This window comes from Coptis chinensis, chromosome 8 (assembly GCF_015680905.1).
Source record: "Coptis chinensis isolate HL-2020 chromosome 8, ASM1568090v1, whole genome shotgun sequence".
Lineage (NCBI taxonomy): Eukaryota > Viridiplantae > Streptophyta > Magnoliopsida > Ranunculales > Ranunculaceae > Coptis > Coptis chinensis.
This window is the reverse complement of record NC_141463.1, coordinates 8,131,233-8,150,479: the sequence shown is the minus strand read 5'-3', so window position 1 is coordinate 8,150,479 and position 19,247 is coordinate 8,131,233. Positions and strand designations below refer to the sequence as shown.

The 19,247-nt window shown below is 34.3% G+C and overlaps 2 protein-coding genes across 2 annotated transcripts; one reads left to right on the top strand and one right to left on the bottom strand.

Annotated features, from left to right (window-relative positions):
• The first annotated feature begins 84 nt into the window (after nucleotides 1-84).
• On the top strand, nucleotides 85-3,005 carry LOC147479693 (Ribosomal protein L12/ ATP-dependent Clp protease adaptor protein ClpS family protein). Its single transcript, XM_086581453.1, has 3 exons — nucleotides 85-275; nucleotides 848-998; nucleotides 2,541-3,005. Exons 1-3 carry the CDS (start codon nucleotides 212-214, stop codon nucleotides 2,800-2,802), a joined length of 477 nt encoding a protein of 158 aa, XP_086437579.1. The 5' UTR covers nucleotides 85-211; the 3' UTR covers nucleotides 2,803-3,005.
• A 1,084-nt stretch (nucleotides 3,006-4,089) lies between these two features.
• Nucleotides 4,090-8,673, bottom strand: LOC147479692 (GDT1-like protein 5). The gene is made up of 13 exons (XM_086581452.1): nucleotides 8,318-8,673; nucleotides 8,173-8,241; nucleotides 7,808-7,867; nucleotides 7,664-7,711; nucleotides 6,850-6,938; nucleotides 6,689-6,725; nucleotides 6,542-6,589; nucleotides 6,019-6,087; nucleotides 5,889-5,933; nucleotides 5,747-5,808; nucleotides 4,832-4,904; nucleotides 4,629-4,720; nucleotides 4,090-4,397 (listed from the first exon to the last, which is right to left on the bottom strand). The coding sequence occupies exons 1-12, from the start codon at nucleotides 8,336-8,338 to the stop codon at nucleotides 4,649-4,651; spliced, it is 693 nt and encodes a 230-aa protein (XP_086437578.1). The 5' UTR covers nucleotides 8,339-8,673; the 3' UTR covers nucleotides 4,090-4,397; nucleotides 4,629-4,648.
• Between the last annotated feature and the right edge of the window lie 10,574 nt (nucleotides 8,674-19,247).

The window sequence follows — 19,247 nt, the reverse complement described above, 5'->3', positions numbered from 1 at the left end:
TTATATGTTTCTTATTCTAGTGATGGAGCAGCTGATTCAAACTCATAAATTAAACTCACCACACAATTTACACATTAACTTGAAAAAATTATTATAAAAACTGAAGAAAAAAATAAAAGGACAGGTCTGTTTAAGGCCTAAAACAGAACACCATTTTTACTTCTTCTTGGTGTTGGGTGAAGAAGTAAAGTGAGGAGTAGGAGAGAGAGAAATGGATACAGCCATTTGTGGGAGAGTTTCTCTTTCACCTAATCATGTCTTCAACCACAAACCAGGTACTATCTTTTTTCTTGCAGTTATATATTTTGGTTGTTATGTTACTTAATTCTTGATGATCAAGTTATGTTATTTAGTAGTGTGAGTGCAATATAGAATCAAGTAAAGCAGGCCCAACCTTTTTAGTAATGGGGATTTGTTAGTTGGGTGACAAAAAAAAGATGGCTTCTTTGTTTTAAGAGTCCAAATTATGGCTTGTATATAAAAGGTCTCAAAATGGGCCAAGTTTAGACTTTCCAAATTAATTGCTTATTTTAAAAGTCTCAAATTTCGCTTTGTTTTAAAGCATTAGAGATTTGTTATTTCTGGAATTTTTTGTCTGAAATTGATGAATGGCCTGAATGGTATAACTGATATGTAAGTGGTAGCATTGATGTGAGTGTGATGATACTCACTTTTGTAAGCTTATGTGTGTTACTTTTCTGGGGATTGCTTTTTTTTTTATTGAAAAGTTACTAGTCTTAGCAATAAAACCTAAGGCCATCAGGCCTTTCAGTTTAATTTGATTGATGTCCTTGCATTTGCATTTCTTTAGTTTGATTCTCATGTTCGTTAATATTGTCTATTCTAGGGGATAAACAATCTGTTTATAGAGGACTATGCACAAATCGCGGCATTCTTATGACTGTATCAGCTGCTGGACCGGGCAAAGGAGGTGGTTTGTTGGACAGGCCAACAATAGAGAAAACTACTCCAGGCCGTGAGTCGGAGTATGATGTGAGGTATATTTTCAAAAGTCGTTAAGTTTAATTACATCCTCTATGTTTTTGTGTCAAGGTGTAGACTAGAGTTTCCTTTCATTGAATATAGAAAAGACGTTGAATTAGCAAAACTCCACTAGTTCCCCATCTTTGCGAGTTTCCATCAGAACATTATAATTGTAGAACTAGAACGAAAACTGCATATGGTAGTGTTTTTTTAGAAAAATGTTATTATTAAATGTGTAAGTTGTATGCAAAAAAAAAAAAATAGTCATATATCTTGGAGATTTTGGGCGCTTATATAAACATCAAACAGATTGCATTGCTTGACTATTGAGTTAGGTTTTCATCACTATGATCCATATCTAGCTATAAACCTGACATCGAAATTCCAAGATTCAAGTCCATGGCTTGGTCCATGGTTCTCGGGTGTTAATTTGATCACCTATATTTACTACCACTAAGTGTAATTTGGTATCTGGAAAACATATAAGCTCCTTTATTTTGAGTTTTAGATCTACCAGATTTCACCATATCACTGCTTCATCTATGCATGTGTACATTGCAATCCCACATAAGTTAAGAAGCAAAAGCAGAAGCGAAAGTGAAAGCCGTTGAGCACGAGCTTCTAGTCAAAACCCATATGTTTAGTGGCACACAATGTGGAAGAGGCTATAAAAGAAAAAAGTATAAACTCTAAGAAAGATATGGATTAGTTGTTCCAAGTATCAAACTGCATCCTAATCAATCACTTAAAAATCCCCTTCAAGAATATACTAAACTATTATTTGTAGATCTAGCCCATCTCCACCTGAGAGTTGGTGAAATCTCTTATTGGATATTTGGCCAGAACTGCGGCACAATTTCCTATAACCCTCCTCAAAGTTGTGGGAGGAATTTACTTTTTTGGGGGAATATATTTGTATCTAATATTGAAGGAATGTGACAACTTTTGTTTTCTGAAGTGAAAACCACGTACATATTTAATAAGAAAAAGTCTTCTTGATGATTTCAATTTCCAGATAATTAGGAAAACCAGTTGGTGTATGACGATGATGATTAGAGGGGATTAGGGTAATAGGCATACTCTTAGTGTTGTACATATTTTCATTGGCATAAGTTTACTAATATGCCAGTCATTAGGGTGAAAACCAGGTAGAAGAACATACTGCTGTTCTCTTCTGGGAATGTCCAAATATGCTTAAAGTTGCATCAATGTAGCTATGCATCTCATTTTCAAAGAGAAAAGATAGCAGCTACCCGTTACCAGAAACTTGTATTTGAAAGTATTCTAGTCATCCGATTGCTATTCTATGCTTTCCCGTCCCCCCCCCACACACACACACACACAAAAGAAGAAGAAGAGATATTTGTGTTCACAGCTAATAGGATGCCGTGGGAAACTCGGTCACTTGTAATTTCGTATAGTTAGGGGCGATAATTTCCTTTCTGCAGAATTCCTTTACAGCATGGGACGGTAACAGAGTGAAAGAGAACTGAAATGTTTTTGAGTTATTAGTTATTACTAACTAATACCAACTTTATCTGTTATTTGTTTTCCAGGAAATCGAGGAAAACATCTCCTCCTTACCGTGTGATGTTGCACAATGACAATTACAATAAACGTGAGTATGTCGTCCAAGTCTTGATGAAAGTTATTCCAGGGATGACTGTTGATATTGCTGTCAATGTCATGCAAGAGGCTCACATCAACGGCTTGGCTGTAGTGATTATTTGTGCACAAGCTGATGCAGAAGAACATTGTACGCAACTGAGAGGGAATGGTCTTTTGAGCTCAATTGAGCCTGCAAGCGGCGGATGTTGATTTTAAGCTCCAATGTGAACACAAGTAGCACTAGTATTTTCTACCTATGTCCACTTCTAATACTACCAAAATACTCGTGTACATAACTTGATAATATCCCTACCGTATGAAACTTGAATATAATGTTAAGCTATGACATGGTAGATGGACTGTACGAGGTCCAATATAGCTGTTCAAATGAAAGTTGTTTACTTGTATCGCAATGAATTTGCATATTGTCAGTGTGTGTGTGGGGGGGGGGAGGCGCACCTTACAGTTTTGCAAAGGGGTCCGAGCAGAGTTCATCTATGATAAACAAATTGTTTGGCTGAATGATTCATTGATTCCTGCTGCTTAATTCAGTAACCATACATTTGATTTTTGTTACTAGTGTCTTCATCCCCACTGGGATCCCTGAAGTGGCATCGAATCCCATACCTGAATCCTGAATCCATACTTGGAAAACTGGTTGATGTGTGCTGATGATGTAGCATAATTTCCAGTCTCGTACGTAGTATCCGAAGGTTTAAACTTAATAATATGAATTTCATTTGTGTGCAACCAGTAAGAAAAACCTGCCCCGCTCTGCCTATATTTTTTTAAGTAGTTTATCATTTGACCTGCAAAATATTTCTTGTTTGACATGCCGTTTTGTAGACCCTGAAATTCATGTCTACCCTTTCAAGGTTTATTTGAAACTCTATTGCAATCGAGGCGTCGGGACTTATGAGTTATGAGTGCAGATTTGGAAAATACAAAGTCAATCAACAGATGTAAAGGTAGCCCCGTGCAAGGGCTCTTGCACAACAGATGACAGATTGTAACTAACATGTGACTCAGTGGAGTAGTGGACCGATAGACCGCCAGCAATTTGAATCAAACGTACTCTCTGATGCTGTGGAAAATGGAGATGGTGCCTGAAAACTTTACATTTCAAACACTGCTTCCACCTTGCGATGAAATAAACAATATAGAAAGCAATCTGATTTCTTTCCGAACACAATCCTCGAGAGATCATGTACTGGAAAAACTGTTATACACTTTAGACCTCTATGTAAACTGTTATACACATTCCCAGTTGTTCTAGTATGTACGATGGAAATGAACTGGGAGAAGCCTAATGCTTGATGATTGTTTTTAACACAGGCGCTATTGTATGAAAATGTACCGACTGTAGTTGATTAGCAAGTCCTGGGTCTTGACAAGCTGGCATACACTTGGTTCACAAGTATGAACTCCAAAAAATAGACTTTCTTTTCTCATCTACATGCAAAGGTTAGAGATTTGGGTTATTTGGATTACACCCCATTTTTGTGTGTGGTCCTCTTTATCACTTAACCATTAATCTTCCGAGGACTGTTTCTCAAAAAAGAAATAGAAAATTCTCCCCCGCCCCCACAATTAAACAACATTTACTATGAATCAAGAAGCACAAGTAGCTCTTTTAAAAGCCCTACCACAATTATCAATTTGACCAGACTTTCCAAAATTAAGAGTTCGAATATTCCCTTTTGATCAGTTGATGCTTTTCAGATAGTTAAATGACCATGTTCCCTGGTTGTATGGGCATCTAAGTTATAAGAATCTCTATCATAATGCTCCAGCCTCGATTTTGTCTGTGCAGAAAGAGAAACTGAAGTTAAAACTGTGAAGTAACAAATGAACATGAAAGGATATGATAAGGGAAGATTAAATTGTTAAAATTTTAGTTCGTGAAAAATGGATCTGAGGACAGATGCACTGATGAAAGACACCGTAAATTTTTTATCAAGACTTTATCCACATCAAATAACCTACACATAGCTGACTACTAATTTAAAGGGAATATATCTAGAGTCATTACTCACGAAGTAGCAAAATCACGACATCATGGATTAACCGTTGCCAGAAGGGATTGGACCCCAAAAATCAGAAATAGAATTCCACCTGAGAGTGCGACCTGCACCAAATTGGAAACAACTTTGATTTAAAAATAACTAGACAATAAAGGGCACATCAGTGATGCTAAAATTCATTTTTTTCAAGAGTTACTGCCACCAAGAACAAATACCATTCTCTCAGATATCTGAGATGCCAAACTCTTGCCACCTAAAACGGCAGCTGTGGTGCACAATGCTTGCCCACTACATCAAGATAAGAGAAAGTCAATCATCAGTGTCCAATTGCTACGAAGCTTCAAAGATAACCTATGCTTTCTATTAATTAAGACATGGTATATGGGCACAGAACAGTGTGGGCCAGAGCCTAAAGCCAGTATTCCGAGCAAGTGCTCAGTTTTCTATAATAAGAATAAGAATAAGAATAAGGAGAAGAAGAAGAAGAAGAAGGAGAAGGAGAAGGAGAAGAAGAAGAACCTATGACATGGTATATGGGCACAGAACAGTGTAAAGTCAGTATTCCGAGCAAGTGCTCAGTTTTCTATAACTATGACATGGTATATGGTCACAGAACAGTGTGGGCCAGAGCCTAAAGTCAGTATTTCGATCAAGTGCTCAGTTTTCTAGAAGAAGAAGAAGAAGAAGAAGAAGAATGCACATCAATCTGAGATGTTTAAGTGTCGCATCTAAATACATCGGCATCCAACAGAAACTCCCATTTCCGAAATGTCCTATTCAGCAAGTCAAACTTCATCCAAGGGATGACAAGGATCACCCAAATGGTATGAAATTTGGAATGTTGAACCACATATGTGGATACTTAAGATCATTGAGCATTTTGTGTGTTGGAGAGTAAGAACACTAACCTATGTGTGACAAACTAACAGCAGCTGACAATATGCTGTTAGATTAGGTTTGTTAGAAGCTCAACTCCATCTCGAGAGAGGTGTTATTAAGAAAAAAGTTGAATATGCAAAAATCTCCATCACTGTATGAATGCTTTTCGTGTTCTTTTTGAAAAATAAAATAAAAATGAGTGTGTTACATGCAGGAGAGAATTACTAAATAACAAAGTGCTGAAACCTTACAGGATTCCACCAAGAACCACTCCCAAAGGGTTTTCATCTGCAGCCAACCCAATTGTAGCTATCTGTAGGGGTAATGATACTCAGAAGTGGTCATGAACATTGACATACACATGTTTTGGACATCTGTAATTCTGTTTCTTACCTGGCTCTTGTCACCCCATTCACCAAAAAATGTAATAGAAAATGCCTACAAGACAAGAATGGGGACATTGATTAAAGCATAAATTAGTATTGTAGATATTGTGACAAAAGAATTGTTTGATAATTGCTACCTTCAAAAGTATGGGAGAGAAGAACTGTGTGAGCAGCGGCCTCCTCTGTTTTTTCAAATCATCGCCATCCTGGAAGAACATTAAATGACCAAATCAATCAATATCATTACCAGGAAATATCCACCAAAACCATACTGGACTCTAAACGAAGGATAACGGCCCTTTTACTGAAGTAAAACATCAACACAGTGAACCATAATATAGAGCTTCCGTACCACTAACCTATTTCGATCCTCACTAGTTCTATTACAAGGAACATAATTTAAGTGTGAATCAGGTGACAGACAACTTTCCGTGTGGGTATTATGTGATTTTGATAGTTGTGATTCAGCCCAAATAAAAATCTTTTTTTTTCATCTGGGCAGAAAATATTGATGATAGTGATGGAAAACAATGGTCCTAACATATATGTGCCCAAGTAAAAACATAAATGATCAGAACAGATAAAAAGTTTTAGAGAGAAACAAGAATCTTCTGTAGAGGTATAAAAAATTGAATATATTGCAATAGACACTTGACTAACCTTACCACCTTTATCTTTGGTTCCAGTTTTTGCTCCCAGATCAGCATCCTAAACATCCCGGGAAATAGTAAGGAAATCTGATACATCTTGAACTAGGATTACACTAGAAAATGATTTAAAAAAGGTTAAAAATAAAGAACAACAAACCAATTCCGCTTCAACTTCAGCCAATTCGTCATCATCGCTGTAAAAGCAGAATCACCAATTATTACAGCATGCAATAAAAGTTTAATCACAGAGAGAATCAGATGGGAAAGAAACAAGACCATCCAAGAGAGAAGAATTAGAGAGTCAAGTGGAAAACATACTTTTTTCCAGTGAATCCCTCCCATAGAGTCCAAAGGCCAAATCCAAAGAATAACAATGTGGCGATGTGATGAGTCCATTTGCGAGAAATCTGAAAAGTTCTTAACCGACTGTCACATTGGAAGAATGGTGCAGGATCAAAGCCAACAGAAATTCAGAAAATACATGATCTATGGCATAAAACAGTTCTTTTGGTCCATGCACATTCTAACAACCGGGTTTCACGTAATAATTGGTTAAGAAAATTTAGTCTTTCCATGAAAACTGTGGTTAGCCGTTAGCATATGTTATGTATAAAATATCATTCTCACTGATGCAAATAATTCAATAGTTTATATAATCAATTTTAGAATATGAATTAGGAATCTGTTTTACCTTGAACAGAAATAGCCAAAAGGTCGTGCTAATGGTTCAAATGTGTTTGGCGTTCAGAAAAGAAAGAAAGAAAGTTTGGGACTCCAGTGAGATGAATTTTCGTTTCCATTAATTTTGAGTGATCCTCTCTCTTTCTCTCTCTCTCTTAATTTCATGACGCCTTATACCATCATTTCCTTCATTATGTTTACCCAAATTAAATTTTGCAAACTGAAAGCAAAAAAGAAAACGTTGCCTATAGTCTGTCTCGCTAACATTACTATTCAAGCCTCAAAAGCCCTAGTAACTGCAAAAGACAGTCTGATGCAAATGTGATTGCTATCGAACAGATATCAAAGCCCAATCCATGCAGTTGACAAGCATCTAAATGGTAACACATCATAACAGTTAATTTTGTCAATGAAGTAATAAACTTGCAATCGCTGTGAGCAATTTCCTTACCAGATTAGGGGCAGCCCAACCAAGAAGAGCAGAGAGAATAGTCATTACCTACAATACAGCGATATCAAAAGTCACTGAGAAAGTCATACTCATATATAAACCCATAGTGACGTGAAAAAAACCTTATATACGAAACACTCTTACAATTAAAGCTGCGAGACAACCAGCTAAAACAAGCCTCCGAGGATGACGCATAGCCAAGATCTAGAGAGGAAACATGCATCACAATTTCATGTCAGTATAAATTCCATGGTTTCACATTATGGAACATCAGAGATCTCACCAACACATAACGATCCAATTACACAGCTCATAGAAACTTCAATGTTGTTCTAAATCAAATTCAGCCAGTAAGTTACACTAAATAGTTTCACTATGTTCTAAAACAATGTTCCTAGTCCTATTCATTGACTAAAGTTTCACAGCTCACACACTTCATCATTACTAATATCTTCAAGTTCCTTTAATCTGTTCAAAACTTAATCACCATAGAAAAAAACCCCACTTACTGCTGCTGCGAAAAAGGTCTTGTCACCAATCTCAGAAAGCACTGTCATAGCCAGTGACTTAGTAAACCCCTATAATCAACAAAACATTAATTAAACCAGCTCCAAAAATAAAAAAAATAAAAATAAAAATGTAATCTTTTTATACCTGAAGAACTGTCAAACTCATGGTTGTTTAGTGTTACAGAAGAGGCCCAAGATTTGCAGAGAACAACAGAGAAGAATGACAGTAAGTTAAGTGGGCCTTCTTTATTTCTCTGTCTCACAAGGAACGAGTTGCTGCCCTGTAATTGACTCAGAACGATTACGCCTCTTCTTTTCTTTTCTTTTCTTTTTTGGTTTGATAATGTGGTTTTAAAGGTAAATAAAGTTGTTGAGATTCTAAGTGGGTGTGATTGGTTCGCTGAGCATAAAAAGTCAGCTCAAGCTAAATGAAGAATCGGGTCCCTGTTTTATTAAAATCAGATTTGTTACCATCACAAAAAATAATCAATTGGGCATCTTGGCTTGTAAACATCGACACTTGTCTATTTCTTTGGCATATTCATCTGTTAGCATGTGAGATTAATTATAATTTGTGTGTAAGACTTGACAATACTACTTTATTTGATTGATATTTAATAGTACTGGTATAAGAATTTTTTGTACTTAAAAAATGATTAATTTCGTTTTTAGATCGCGAGATCTGACCTAATTCAGAGAAAAAATGAGGGTACGGACTACGGATAGTATTGTCTGACGAGGAGATAAAATTTAAGTAATACGTACGTACAAACAGTACAATATATGTGTTTCATTTTTATTGTTTATTGATTTGGATTCAACTTGATTACGATTAAATGTCTTATCAGTTACACCACCTGGAAGTCTGGAACATTTTCTTTTTATCAAAATTTTAATATAATTATCACAATTAAGATGCACAAAGTCAATGAATGAGCGAGAAAGAATTAGTGCTTTGAATATGTGCTATAAGAGGTTGGATTATCTCATACAAATTTAATTGGTAGAGATCCATTTCGCTAATCATACTACGTTGCTCACTTGCTCCTTCGAGATTTCAAGTGCCAAAATAATCATAGCTAAAATCTGTAGATTCTACACTTACTGCAGCGCTATCAGAAAAAGAGTTCAGCCATACTGTTTTCATATAGCATCTTATGTTTAGAGACAGAGATTTAGCATGCTGTTTTTCTGATTACTTCTGTGTTGAGCTATATGGGTGGAACCAAATATAGCTCATTGCCTCAGTGGACTTGCTGTAAATTGAATCTCAGTAAGTAGTTTGTCCAGGATAAAGAAGAGATCGAATCTTTTAAGAGTGACTGCTTCAGTAGCTATGTTGAATTTCTGAGATGGTATATGGTAGTTGACTTGTTAGGGCGTGAGTGAAAGTGGGCTTCTGCTTCTCCAGTACCAATTGCATATATCTAAAATGGCTTCGTTTGATGATCCCGTGTGGGTTTGGTTCTTTGCTTGATATTTCTTTGATACTGAGTTTACGGTCCACTAAGGCAGTCTTAACTCTTAAATTAATAAATTTCATGTAATAGGCTTTTTTCTTATTCAAAACGTGGGCTTTGTTTTGGATAGGCCAGATTGTCCTGGATAGAGGGCCAAGAAAGAAGATCCTGCTGGGTCACGATTAACTCATTGTAATGCTCATTCTTGGTTTAGTTATGCAAGAACTGATCAAACGAAAATTAGGTTCGTATTGGATTTCGAAAGTAGTTGTTGGGCGTACTTGATTCTTAGGAACAGTTCCATCAAAAAAAAAAAAAAAAAATATCTTAGGAACAATATTTTTCTGTTGAGAAAATTTTCGGCTTGGTTACTTGGTTAGCAAACCATAAATTATCTGTTTTCCTTCTAAAACTTTAATATCACCTAACCACCACCCCCCAACACGATCCATGTCCCCTGGTGAGACGTTCCCACAAATGTAAAATTCATTCTGTGTTTGTTTACTTGAGCTAATGCTGGCGGGGAATAGTAGATTTCTACTCCTAGAAGATTTTGTGGGTTACAGCTTCTTGTGTTCTTGGAAATTAATCCAAAGTTTATTTATTTTTAGTCTAAAAGAATATAAAATCATCACATTCGCATAGCTAATAATATTTTGACAAATATATAAGTCGTTACAGAACTTTGAGTCTGTTGTAGATCGTCAACAAACGCACAAGTGTCTGGCACAAATTCTAAATTACTTCGATCACGTAGCCGATGGGGACATTCTCAACTCGATCTGCATGTGCGGTGCATATTAAAATTGACATGAGCTATGCATTTAATCAAGATGTCTTAAACCCAGAGCAGGTGAGAACACGCGTACGTTCTGCATTTGCACCACGCCACCAATTAAAAATAGCCGCTGTAACAAAAATCTGTTTGTTTTTTAACAAAAATACAAAGCAAACATTTTGTTTAATGATCAATGTTCTTAAATTTTCAAACACTGGGACAGACGTATTATGTGTTTCACCATGAGTCCATGATTATATAATTTCGCCTAACACCGGCAATACTCTTCAGTTTTTAAGCAAAGAACATGGGTAAGTCCCACTCCTGCCATAGCACTTGACTTATATATCAACATTGTATATGTTTGTGTCCCTAGCAGTGGCGGAGCCAGAAATTTCATCAAGGGGCCTAGCATAAAGTGACCAATGACCGACAAGTCGACAAATTAATAGGAAAACAACCATTACAAAATACATAATCAATATATTAGTATATGTCGTTGTTGTTTACATTAGTATGATTTATTCTAATTTTAAGTAATGTAATTTTAAGTAGATAAATACTAATTTTAAGTAATGTAATTTTAAGTAGATAAATAGAATGGTCAATGGAGTTTTTTATGATCTTGTTCATAGGAGTTCAATGAGTTAGATGTAGATAGTCTCATGGAAATTCAGGCCAAGTGCCAATTTCGATTTAAGTAAAAGATATGATTTATCGAAAAAATAAATGATAAACATATTAGAAAATACAAATAGCACATTAATAGAAGGCTTTTGCTACGAGCACTTTCTATTTCATGTTGGGCAAACTAAAAATAAATTATTATAAATTTGTCATTGGGCATCCCATAAATAACCCTCCCCTTCCGTTTTTTACTCTCTACATTTAAAACTCACAGGTTATAACTAAACCAGTCCTAAACTCTAAAAATTATACCCTAAGTCCTAAACTACTTAACCAAACATAATCAAAACAATAAAATCCGGAGACCCTAACTTTTTAAAACATGAAGATCCCCTCTACACATGGATGCCGACATGTTTGTTTCTCTTTTTCTCAAGCGCGTCACCGCGACTTGAACTATTCTTCTATTACAAACAAATTTAACTCTTAAATTATTCTACTCTATTTCGATTTGGCTTGATTTTTATATGCATATTTGGTGATAATTTGGTAAATTCGGTTAGAGAGTGATCAAAGAGAGACAAGAAAGACTTGAAGGCTGAATTTTTTTTGGTTTTTGGTGAATTGGGTAGGGATGTATGGGACCTTGTGTAGTGCCCAACATAAATACAGACCCCAAATTGAACTGAGTTAGGCCAAAGCCTGCCCAACACAATTTAGAGGGTGTCAAAATAGTAGGACTCTAGAAGAAAGATTATCCAATTAACAAAAATAAGTATAAATTGTGTTTAAATAAACTATCTAGGTAGGCCTCATTATTAACTTTTATTTGTTTTTTCTCACAAAGTATGGTCTTTGGGCTTAAAAGAACATAAACATTACAATTATATTTTGTTTTTATCACAAGTTGAGCCCTACGCCTTACCTGGCCTGTCAATACTAGGACCCTAGAAGAAAGATTATCCAATTAATAAAAATAAGTATAGATTGTGTGTAAATAAACTATTTAGGTAGGCCTCATTATTAATTTTCTATTAGTTTTCATGCAAAGTATGAGAACATATACATTTTATTTTGGTTTTATCATCAGGTGAGGGGCCTATTCTGTTAAACCCATCCAGTATCTCTGCATCTGTGGACAAATATTTAAAAAACGCTTTGGGAACCCTAAAATTGGAAGTTTAACATATCCATATCCAATGGGCGGCGCTGTAATACATGAAATAATCCATTAACTAATCAATATCCATATCTATTATACTAATATTTATCCATATCCATATTCAATTTTAATACAGTTTTATCAATTAACTAATCCACTTGTTTTCAAAAATTTTTTTTATCCCATGATATTTGTCCAGTGATGATTTTGACCAAACAGCTATGAAATTGACAAAGTAATATTTTAGATAAATCGATATTTAAAATGTGAGGGAAACAATGGCCAAATATCCCCAAATCATGGACGATAAGCGGGGGATATATATCTAAAAATTGAATATTGATAAAAATCCATATCCCTAATATTTTGTACTATTCTATGTCATCCAAATCTCATGGGATGTGGGTGAAAGATCATCGGAAAAATGCGTGGTGGGCTTATTTCAAAAACTTCAATATAATGATCCATAACCGTCAAGGTTAAGATTATTATTATGTCGAGAACATCTACTTTGATCTATGCTAACTACAGAAAAAAATGTATAATTCTATTTGCGGGGTTTCATAAGGGGCTAAATTATACACTGGAATAATGTTGGAAACTAAATGCTCATGATAGAAATAAATGAAGATTACCTAATGTATAAAAATTAATAAAGGAGACCCCTTTAAGGGATAAATACTTACAAAAACATAATACCAAAACAAAAAAATTTGATTAACATTTAACGACTATTTTAAAAATTTTTAGAAGGTTAATTTACACATGGATATGATCATCTAACTATTTTAAACATTTAAAGTAAAAAAAATTATTAAATTATTAAAACTTTTTAATTAAACCCTTCCATGATATAGTCAAACAAATTAAAAATTTTAAATAATTCTGGATTTTGAACTCATGCCGAACATTTATTTTCGATTTTTGCCAAATTTAGAAAATTTTAATTATTTTGATTATTTGTGAAAATGTTTAGAATACCTAGTTAAGATTATACCTACCCAATATTAACCAAATCTAAAATTTAAAGCCCTAACTATTTTGAATTTGTTTTGGTGTTTTTATAACAAACTAGTCATATGATGGAACCCTATATTTAAGGGAACATGGGAAATGCCCAACTTGGAAGTTTAACATATCCATATCCATAAAATAATATGAATACATATCAAATCCATTAACTAATCCATATCCATATCTATTAACTAAACATATCCATTAGGATTAACTAGAACATATCTATATCCATATCCACATAATGTATAATATATATCAATTAACTAATCTATTGTTTTTGTCCAATTTTTTTTTTTTTTTATTTGTATATTTGAAATAACAAAATAATGGTCTTTATTTTTGTTTAAGAACATAACATTACAAATGACAATTCCATTTTAATTTATATTAAATTGAGAAATATACTAAATTTACCAAATGGTTTGGTAAGAAAAACATTCAATAAAATTATTAGAAGAAATCCAAAATTACCCTATTTTAAAAATAAGTATAGATGTGGCTGTAAATAAGCATTTAGAGAAACGGATATTAATATAGGTAGGATTTGTTTTTCCTGACAAAATATGATCTTTGGGCCTAAAAGAACATATACATTACAATTATATTTTGGTTTTATCATCAGGTGAGGGGCCTACGCTTTACCTGGCCTGTAGTCCTGTACATGACTGCCATTGGTCCCACCTCCCTAGTATCTCTGCATCTTTTTTTTTTTTCGATGTAAAGTATCTCTGCATCTGTGGACAACATATTGTGTAAAAAAAAAAACGCTTTTGGACCTGCTGTTCACCCTAAAATTGAGGGGTTCTCCGCAGTCCGCACATAGAAGTGAAATGCACACGATCTCGCCATGGGCGGCGCTGGACTATGGAGTCCAATGCAAAAGCGATGTTGCCCTGTGTTCCAGTAAATATAGTCATTTGAAAGTGTAAGTCAACAATTAGACTAAGAAGCTTTAGGGCCAATGGAAGTAGTACGTAATAATATGATATTGACTCAATAGTACTGCCACAAATGTCTGAAATAAATGTGGAAAAATTTTACACCCAGTTTTCTTCTCCTTGCTGAAAAGACTGACCAGTAGATCGAACATCAATAATCTTCTTTCTAAACGTGAACTGCCACAATTCTTTACCAGTAAATAAAGCTTGGTTGACCAGTGCGATCATCAAAAGTTGCCACTACAAGTAATGAGCTATATATGACCACTAAAATCGACCACTAAAAAGGTGTGAGGGATCACGCATATAGGCCAATAGAATCAAATATAGACATTATCATGGACGACCATGCGGGGGCTAATATTATAGGGGTATTGTCATACCCGGATTTTTCGTAGAATATAAACCGACAACAAATAGATATTTATTCTATTTTTCATGTCATTCAAATCTTATAAATTCCGAATCGAGATCATACATTCTTATAAACATACATTTAATTACACCTAAAAAAACAAATATTAGAATAAGAATATTTGTATAAATTCAAAATGAATAACCTCCAAATAACAATCATCCTGATATGTCGAGGAACATCAAACCGAAATAAAAATAAACGAGAATGTCTCAACTTATTGACTTAAAATCCAACATATAATCAAAAAGGTAGAATTTCTACAGAAAAACAACTCCTAAGCAAATGGTTATCTGCGTTGTTTTTATTCTGATAGTTCCTGTAGCTCCATTTTTTTTTCCAACTCAAACAATTGTATTAATTTACTTTATATATTGTTGGTTTTTGAAGGGTCTAGGTTCCATAAGGAATATACCCCGGATGCAAAGTTTTTTGTTGTTGGAGTGATAGTTCATTTAAAAATGTTGGTATGAGTGTCCTAAATGTAATATTCATGATAGTTCATAATAATACACATTATCACCATGAAGTTATATATACCACATCTACATCATTCGCCAATGCAACGTTAGAGACATCGATCCCTTTGTCTGTTCCTTGAAAAATGACAAGAGAAACTTAGTTTCTCTTAACGTGCAATCCATGTAGCACATACCAATATAATACATAAAATTTAATATAACATTGTAACCAACTATCTAAATAATAATTTTAAGAAGTATACTAACTTTATTTTTAACGTATGTGGATATGAAGCCTAGAGTGGGCTTCATCCCAATAATAAGGATTAGGTAGCCCACCCTCCCGTAAAAACAGAATTAATTCAATGATAACAATAAAACATAAAAATAAAGTCTCAAGTATTATATAAATTATTAATACACTTTTTAATTAAGACCCCCTCCCCCATGATTCATTAAATTATCTTAGATATATTTTATATTTCCTAAATGGCCATTTCCCTATTTCCGTTTTGAACTCATGCCGGAACATACCCTTCCCAAGCATGACTCTCATTCACACCCAAGTCCATTTCGTGCTCACATTTCTGTTGGGCTACAACTAGAAATGCAATAACACAACGGACACTTGGATATATGTGAATAACTGTGTGAAATATCAATATCATGCAAATCCACATAACCAAGGTTTACGTCACATTAGAACATTTAGTTCCTCCCCTAAAAGATGAAACCTTGCCATAAATTTAATCCCGCATTTACGTCACATCTCACAAGGATGGAACCCGTCATAAAATATCATATGAATCCACATATCCAAGGTTTACGTCACATCTTTTAGTGAGGCAAATGACATTTAGTTCCTCCCCTAAAAGATGGAACTTTGTTATAAATTTTAATCCCGCATTTACATCACATCTCACAAGAATGGAATGCGTCATAAAACATATCCAACTCCGCATTTATGTCATATCTCACAAGGATGGAATGCGTCAAAACATCAAATGTATCCAACCAGCATTCACGTCACATCTCCTAGAGATGGAATGCATAATCATTATATCATGAGTATGGGAAATGTCCATCTTATTCTAATAGTGTCATAATTTTTCTAATGATTTCACATCCATATAGTATATATGTATATAAAACAAAATAAATTTCCACGATCAACAATACTTTCCAGACAATATTTCTTATAACACACTCCTAAAAGCAACAGTTTGCACAAGCTCAATCAATTCCATGTTAATATTCAAATAAACCAAGGTTACACTTGTGATGTAAATATACTAATTTTATGCAGTAGCAAATCATGCACAATGATCATAAACAGCAATCCATTCAATAAAATTAACCATTTTCCATTCACAACTTTATCCAAAATCAATAGTCTCGTATTTCAATGCCTCGATTGACATCCTACCGTCGGATAGGCCTGCAATATTAATGGGTATGACTAATGTGTGTTATAAATATACATCGCAAATTTGAGGATAATCCAATACTGGGTCATCCTCATCTACACCTAAACGTATGATTGCACAATACAGTTTTCTGGCGTAGTATTCAATGTATCAGGTAACTAAGGATTAAATTTGAGAGACATCCGAGTATGGGAAGATCTCCATCTGAACAGAATTAAAAGATTGCGCAGACAAATTTTCTGAAATAAAGTTTACTATTAACTGTTCCCAAAACTTTATATAGTTCATTAATAGCTTTATACTCCCAATATACAATCCATATGATCACACATAACAAACAACATATCGTATTTCTATGGAAACTATATATATATATATATATATACAAGATGTAAATAACTAGGAATATCAATAGTGTGGTGAGCCCAATATTTTGTGTTCCCTTTTTCTCTTTTCTTCTTCTATTTTATTTTTCTCTTTTTTTTTTAGTAGGGTTTTTTTTTTTTTTTTTTTTTTTTTTTTTTTTTTTTTTTTTTGAAAACATAGGAGAAAAAAAAGGGTTAGATACATGAGTTATCCTTGATAACTATCCTACGTTTCTCTCCTAGTTTTGCTAAACCAAAATTTATATATTTTTTATATTTTTGAAATTTCAAAAAAATTATATCAATAAATAAAACTAAATAAATAATAATACCACAATTAATTAGTAAATTAAAAATGGGGTTTTACAGGTATGATGTGTTAGTATATTTTATTTTCTTTGCTTTTGTTTCTTTGTTTCTGTTTTGTAATTGGGCTACTTGTGAGGATCTCCCTCAATGCCATGTACCTTGTTACTTTGTTGTGCTTACTTCTAATAAAACTTACTTAAAAAAAAAGGGTTAATAAATATTACCCCCATTAGATGAGCCAAATAAGATGAGTATGAATTATGGTTTTTATTCAACTACATCCCCCCAACTAATAACAAAAACATAGTCAACCCAAAGATTTTTTTTTTTTCTACAAGATGTAAATAACTAGGAATATCAATAGTGTGGTGAGCCCAATAATTGAAAACATAGGGAGAGTTATCCTTGATAACTATCCTTAATTTCCCATTTTTATAAATAAATAAATACCACAATTAATTAGAAAAATCCTAATTGGCTCATCTAGTGGGGGGTAATACTAGTTAACCCAAAGACATTCAGTGATCCCCCAAAGAATCAAATAAAAACTAATAACAGATGGTCCGTTTGTAAATGCTCGATTTATTTTTTTTTTAGTTTTTATTTTTAGTTGCATAACTATCACACCCAATTTTGCTTACATAGGACAAACATTCTCACAATACAAAAGGGGTCCTGTATTGGATACTCACGAAATTGCATTGGGCAGCCTCCAACCCAAGCCCAACAACCAAGTCCAATAGCAATAGCCCAATACACCCCCCACCTAAAAAGAGAAACCTGAAAACCGGGAAAACCGGTTACAACTTTTTCGAACTTCATCTTTTCCAGCAACAACATCTTCTCCAATGAGCTTGAAAGGATTGGAATCTCAATTTTGGTGAATTAGCAAGGATTTGGAAAGGTGGATGCATTATTCGGGCAGTGTTCTTGAACTAAATTAAGAAAGCATACCAAAGGAATCCAAAAATTGAAATTGAAAATCTTCTCGTTTTGAAATTTCTAGCATTGACAAATCCATGCAACAATCCCGTTGGGATTTTTTTAGTCCAAACAAACCGAATTATTGCTTGAAAAAGCCCCAAACGACCCAATGATTTCATTTTTTATATGGCCTAAAGGACTTACTGAAGTCGTTTGAATGTTTTTTTTTTTTTGAATATTCTTTGTACATTAGTTGTATGAGTTAATACAAGATTTTGAGTTATTTGAATTGTGCATGGAATGATCGTTTTGAATGATTTGAGAGTTATGTCGAGTGTTTGAAGCTAGGTTATATGGACACGCAAATTTTTTTAGTCCAAACGATTCATCCATGTCGCCAAGAGAGTCTCCAAACGACCCGCCATGTCGTTTTGGAGACTGCCCAAACGACCCTATCATATCGTCTAGCTAAAAACCTAAGAGTTTTGTCTCAAACGACACGCAAAGACCGCTTGAGTGTACACTGAAACGAAATGGTGAGACCGTTTAACTGTATACTCAAATGACATGGCGAGACCGTTTCAGTGTACACTCAAACAATATGGCAAAACCATTTGAGTGTATACTCAAACGACATTGCTGAGACCATTTGAGTGTACACTCAAACGACCCGAGAATTTTGTTATGGCGGGACCGGTTAAATTGGTTATTAGGCCTCAATTTTAATGGCAAATTTGTAATATATATATATATATATTGGGGTTGCCGAATCCAATTTGAAGAGGGCCCAATTAAATCACCTACAAAAACAGCTTAAAGGTCAAAAGAGCGATGAGAAAGTGAGAAACACAAAATCATGCTCAAGCAAAGACCCCAATGAGCAGAGTAAACACAACGTAAACACAAATTCGAAAGCACATTTTCTTGTCCGGCTGCACGAAAAATGTGACCAAAGGAACATCAATCCCCGCCTTTCCGGCATAATTAGCTTTGTTGACTGGTAGTCTAGACTAATAGTCGAATTTTATAAAATGGGTTTTTTTTTCCTACCAGTCATACAACAGTCCTGGTAGTCAACGAATATAAATGCTGAAGACCTACTTAGTCATCAACTCATGCAAATAACTGTACGGGTAATCCGATCCCTAATTATTATGATTAAAGTTGAACATTTTTTTTTGGTAAAGTTAAC